Source organism: Triticum urartu, chromosome 3A, assembly GCF_056163025.1.
Source record: "Triticum urartu cultivar PI428250 chromosome 3A, HENAU_Tu73, whole genome shotgun sequence".
Lineage (NCBI taxonomy): Eukaryota > Viridiplantae > Streptophyta > Magnoliopsida > Poales > Poaceae > Triticum > Triticum urartu.
In genome coordinates, this window is record NC_141875.1 from 122,196,261 (window position 1) to 122,202,799 (window position 6,539).

The following is a 6,539-nucleotide window of genomic DNA, read 5'->3' on the forward strand; positions in this document are numbered from 1 at the left end:
TCTAGACCCGTTCCGGCACCCTGCCGGAGGGGGGAATCCCTCTCCGGTGGCCATCTTCATCATCCCGGCGCTCTCCATGACGAGGAGGGAGTAGTTCTCCCTCGGGGCTGAGGGTATGTACCAATAGCTATGTGTTTGATCTCTCTCTCTCTCTCTCTCGTGTTCTTGAGGTGATATGATCTTGATGTATCGCGAGCTTTGCTATTATAGTTGGATCTTATTATGTTTCTCCCCCTCTACTCTCTTGTGATGGATTGAGTTTTCCCTTTGAAGTTATCTTATCGGATTGAGTCTTTAAGGATTTGAGAACACTTGATGTATGTCTTGCGTGGGATACCCGTGGTGACAATGGGGTATTCTATTGATCCACTTGATGTGTGTTTTGGTGATCAACTTGCGGGTTCCGCCCATGAATCTATGCATAGGGGTTGGCACACTTTTCGTCTTGACTCTCCGGTAGAAACTTTGGGGCACTCTTTGAGGTTCTATGTGTTGGTTGAATAGATGAATCTGAGATTGTGTGATGCATATCGTATAATCATACCCATGGATACTTGAGGTGACATTGGAGTATCTAGGTGACATTAGGGTTTTGGTTGATTTGTGTCTTAAGGTGTTATTCTAGTACGAACTCTAGGGCTGTTTGTGACACTTATAGGAATGGCCCAACAGATTGATTGGAAAGAATAACTTGGAGGTGGTTTCATACCCTACCATAATCTCTTCGTTCCTTCTCCGCTATTAGTGACTTTGGAGTGACTCTTTGTTGCATGTTGAGGGATAGTTATGTGATCCAATTATGTTATTATTGTTGAGAGGACTTGCACTAGTGAAAGTATGAACCCTAGGCCTTGTTTCAACGCATTGCAATACCGTTTACGCTCACTTTTATCATTAGTTACCTTTCTGTTTTTATATTTTCAGATTACAAAAACCTTTATCTACCATCCATATACCACTTGTATCACCATCTCTTCGCCGAACTAGTGCACCTATACAATTTACTATTGTATTGGGTGTGTTGGGGACACAAGAGACTCTTTGTTATTTGGTTGCAGGGTTGCTTGAGAGAGACCATCTTCATCCTACGCCTCTTACGGATTGATAAATCTTAGGTCATCCACTCGAGGGAAATTTGCTACTGTCCTACAAACCTCTGCACTTGGAGGCCCAACAACGTCTACAAGAAGAAGGTTGTGTAGTAGACATCAATAGACCTTTTGGTAATGCACGGAAAAAAAGAGAAGAGCGACCATCACCAACGGTCGCAAATGTCAGAGAGGAAGAATCTCAACTGTTGTCGTGGGGGTCGCTTCTCCCTCGTTCCCGTGTGCTAGACATTTTGGTGTAATGCACTTGGGGACGAAGGGAGGAGCGATCATCACGGACGGTCTAATATATACACCACGTGAGCTGAGATATATACATCACGTGAGCTGAGAGTTTTTAAGAAAAGACTCGACAGACCGATAGTTAACTCGTGATGAATAATAATGATCTAATTTAGTTTTTGTAGTACATATATTGAATTTTAGATATTTAATCTTTGAATTATGAAAATAGAAAATGTCTGACGATGACGATAGGATCCCGCAGTGCGACTACAGCAGCAACGACCGGGGTCTGTGCGACAGGCCTAACCTGGTAGACGGTCGGCACTTCAGTATTAAGCTCGACGAGACCTTCGATGTTAAAATAGTACGCAACGACGACAAGTCTTTTTTCGTAATTAAGCATGACTTCTGCGTTTTCAACATGTAATTTCCGTCTTTTACAATTTGACTAGCTTATCCCATGCCATGCAAGACGCTATGTCTTGGAGAAGCTAAATTTCAAAGATCATGAGAATAGGGAGACAAAGATAGTTCACCTCAGGACCCATCATGGTTATGCTTTTGCCGTAAAGCTATACAATACGGAGAGCGTATCGCATTTTGGTTGCTCGAATTGGGAGGCACTGTGCAAGGCGTATGGTTTTCAGGAGGGTATGCTTGTCGCCTTCGATCTTAGTGATCCTGAAGACGACATCGACGAAGAGAATATCGACATTTGGGTCCTTGTTGATACTCTTCCACTTCTACCTCTATGTGATTTTCTCAAACATATTTATTAAGTAATTTATATTGTTTATTTCAAAATAGTTGACAGCATATTTTCATTCTTCAAAAAATGTGCGAAAGATGGTAGACAGAACCTACTACACCGATGGCTCTGAATTAACTTATGTGGAGAAAGATCATCTTATCTCATTTATTATTGATGTTGAGAATTACAATATCAGTTATGAAACTCCTACACATTATGGTCAATACGTGTCACTAGTGCACGTGTTGAACGACGGTAACATCCAGGGAGATGGCATGGTAAGATTTTTTTACTATTACAACATTTGTGCATCTTTTGCATACATTCTTATATAGCTCAACTACATTGCTAACTACTATGTTATTATTATGTTTTTGAACAAAAAATCCCGAAGGATTGTGTGCCTGATCTGATGTTTCCGAAAAGTCGCCTTGATGTTATTACCTTACGGCCAAGTCCGCCTAGGCTTCACTGTTGTTCATACCAGATTTCTAAAACCGATGAAGACATGACAATCAAAGAATAAAAAGATGTATGAACAATCATAGGGAGCTACTTGGAAGCAACATTGTGTGAAGTGCAAGAATTGGAGACAAGATAATCTCCATTGTCCATAATGAAATGTCAGGGGCTATCTTGTTTTATACTATTTTACCTTAGAGAGGGTAGTAGGTCCTAGCTAATACTCATGATCATGTGCTAAGAACAATTAAGTAGGGTTGGTTAGATGACTATGATGATGATGAGTATGACTTGTTATTATGATAGCGAGTAGAAGTTGTTAGATGACTATGATGATGATGAGTATGACTTTTTATTATGATAATGATGAAGAGTTATTATTAATGATGATGATGCTCAGTTGTTATATGAGCATGATGAGTTATTATATATATCAGTGAGTGAAGAGACTATCGTATATATATAATAACTCATCATGATCATAAAATCATATTATGAGACTACTGTACCAAAGCTGTACAAATACAGCGCCAATATGCTGCATAAAAAATACAGGAAAAGTTAGCAGTAGCGCGATTATAGAGGCGTTGCTGCTATTAGCAGTAGCGCGTTTGTGAAGGAACGCTACTACTAAGTAAGTCAGCAGTAGCGCGGGTCAAAACGCGCTACTGATAAAAGTTAGCTGTGGCGCCTTATCAGTAGCGTTGCCACCCGCGCTACTGATATACATCTGACCCGCACTATTGCTAGATTTTTCCTTAGTAGTGTTACTTGCTCGGATATTATCGCACTAGTTGGCCACCGGTTTATGAATGTATTAAGATGGCCGCAATACTTGCTCACAGACTTTTGGATGGTGTAATGATAGGTGACCGACTTTGGCAAACGGTCTCGTGCCACTTCCATACGGTAGGGATCAAAGTTCTTGTACATTGGACCAAAATGTTGAGCCCCTTTGTTCCATTCCTTAAAACGGATCGACACTAGTGGCCAAGCAAGCATCACGCAACAATTCAACCTCCCTCAAATTAAAACTTTCTCTGCTCCCCATCTTCTTTGGGTTGCCACCGGCCAACCAATCATCTAGATCAAGGCACGTCTGCTCGGCGTACGAGTATGGCTATTGGGTGTACGTTCCTGGCTGCTTGTTGTACATACCCGACTGTTGAGTGTACACGACTGCTCCGTGTACGTCTTCGACTAGGAATCATCCATTTGTCCATCCTTGAAGCCACATCTGTCATGGATGATGTCCAACATCCCTCTGTGATCCGCCGGTGTCATGCCCAGTTGAGACCTATCGGTGAATAGAGAGAGGGTGCCCAATGGATCCACGCCTGGCGTCCGCAACCGGATAAGTTACACTGATGTCGACTCACGGAAGTGGATGGAAGCGTTCAGGTCGACGTACCATGGCACGGAAGTTGTGGAAGTGATCGGGGATGGGTGATATTGACCGAGCTATGCTGCGGCGTAGTTGAACAGTGGCTGCATCTTCATTGGTCAGGTCAGCGAGTGCATCGGAGGTGGCGACAACGGACCACATGCCCGCTTGGCTCCTTGCCCCACCCCGGACCACTATCCTTCTTAGGAGGTGATGGGTGGCCGGCCACCAAAGCCACTTTCTCATTGCTCCTCTAGACGCGACGACGCATGTTGCGGTTCGCCGAGTTGATCTCCCGGGTGGCCACCACATATGGATCCTCCTCCAGCTCTGACAATGGTACGAACAAATATATGTGACAGTTAGGCGGAGTAAGGGTGGGAACAAGGGTGGAGGGCGATAACGATTGACTAAAAAGGGTGGGAATATGCGGGGTTTGTCACGGAACCGGTGCAGATGTGGCCAAATGCATGGGCTCTGAGTGGGGTTTCGGGTCGGCCGAAGTTGTCGGAGTTCTACGTGGAGGAGGTCCGGAATCCCGCAAACCTCCCCTAACTTTGTATCGGGTTTGCGGGAATTGGGACACGTGGATGTGTCCGCGGACGTATGCGACACCATGTTGGATGGCAAAAATCATCTGAACAAGCCGGTTTGAACATTTGCGGGCGTTTTGCAGCACGGTATTAAAGATGCCCTAAGAGGCCTTTTTTCAAAAATTGGATCGGGTACAACCCATACTCTCTCTTTTTTTTTCCCGATTTCTAAATATATGAAATAATTCATGGATGTTAGCAATGATGTGTAATGTGCACTTGTAAAAAATAAATCAATAATATAACCATTTGGGACCTAGATAAAAAAGATACTTCCTCCGTTCCAAATTGTCTTAGATTTATTTAGATACAAATATATCTAACACTAAAACATGTCAACACATTCGTATCTAGATAAATCTAAGACAACTAATTTAGGACAGAGGTAATAATATTCAAATGAATGGTGTTCATCTAAATAGCACATTATATAATGATTTACATTCATAAATTACTTCGTAATTTTGTACTTCGTCCGGGTTTGTTGGTCTCTCTTGTATTTTGTGTCTTATTTAGACTATAGAATTGACAAACAAAATACAAGTTATATGTCACAAAAATTATATTGTTGAATTCTTATTCGAAAGAAGCTTTCAATGATACTATTTTATGATAAACAGTATAACTTATTTTTTGGTAAGTAAATCAATGGTCAAATGTTGACCCAAAATACAATAGGGCTAATAAACCCAGACCGAGGTACTTATAAATTGAACTTGAACACTCTTCAATCTTCATCCAACTTTGTAGAGTACTCCTTCCGTAAACTAATATAAGAGTGTTTAGGTTACTACTTTAGTGATTTAAATGCTTTTATATTAGTTTACAGAGGGAGTATATGCCGTCCGTCCTCACTTACTTGGCCACCGCGGCCTCCTTGCAGTCCTCTTTCCCGAAGGCGGAGACGGGGAAGGTCCTGCCGAGCCCGGTGGGCGTCTTGAAGGTGATCTTGGAGGGGTCATCCTTGTCGATGTACATGTCGCAGAGGGTGATCCAGATGAGGAGCTCCTTGCTCTTGACCCCGGTCATGCGCTTCATCTTGCGGTCCTCGACGAAGGCCGTCACCTCGGTGCCGTACGAGACCTGCCGCCCGATCTGCTTGAAGGTGTGCGTGAGCGCCTTCTTCTGGCGCAGCCACACGAAGCCGGTGGCGCGGTTGTAGCCCACCTCCTCGATGTCCGCCAGCGGCAGCAGGCCCAGCGGCATGTTGGTCTCGGCCAGCAGCTCCACCGCCTTCTCCGCGCACAGCGCCGCGCCGTGATACACCTCCGCGCCTTCCCTCTGAGCCTCGATCGCCTGCGCCATCTCGACTGATTGAATCAATCAAATCTCTCAAAGTAAACTCAGATTCAACTCCACGCGCTGGAGTTGCTGGGGCCTTTTTTGGTCTTAGGGGGTTTGGTTTGCTGTTGTGGGATTGGGGGTGGGGAGGGGCGGACTTTATAGCTGGATTTGGTGCTTTTCGTTCCGGGATGGCGAGGAAGACGGTTGTGAGGGGATTTAAGGCGAGAGTTCATTAACGCGTGGGGAGGAAGATGGTTGGGTCTCCGGCTCTCCGACGCACGCACGCCGGCGTGCGGTTGGTGGTTTTCTTGCTCCTTTTTTTCTGAACTTGTTCCCCTTGCATAATGAATCGTGCAGGTTTATGTCGCCTCCGGGGTTTAATAACGGATGCCTTTTTTTAACATCAGTACAGACACAAACGTCTCATCTCTATGAACTCAGACAGCATATCTCACCCCTATGAACATCTCTGAGAGACTGAGCCGGCATATCATTTTGAGATTTACAAAGTCATTGTAGGCGCCTCGTCGTCGACGAAAACGTCTCCTCCCACTGAAAGCGCATCGCTGAAAATTCTGAAATAAATTCAAGAATAATGCGAGTATCAGGACTGAACCCTGATGAGCTGGGGTAACAGTAGATAAACGCCAGGAGAACGTAAAGCATTCGCTCTTTTTCTTTTATATCTGCATGCTATTATTTCTCTCATAAAAGAACGCTAAGGGCATTTC

The 6,539-nt window shown here is 44.0% G+C and overlaps 1 protein-coding gene across 1 annotated transcript; it reads right to left on the minus strand.

The window, feature by feature from the left end:
* Positions 1–5,110: 5,110 nt before the first annotated feature.
* On the minus strand, positions 5,111–6,103 carry LOC125543219 (uncharacterized). Its single transcript, XM_048706489.2, has one exon. The coding sequence runs from the start codon at positions 5,827–5,829 to the stop codon at positions 5,380–5,382; it is 450 nt and encodes a 149-aa protein (XP_048562446.1). The 5' UTR covers positions 5,830–6,103; the 3' UTR covers positions 5,111–5,379.
* Between the last annotated feature and the right edge of the window lie 436 nt (positions 6,104–6,539).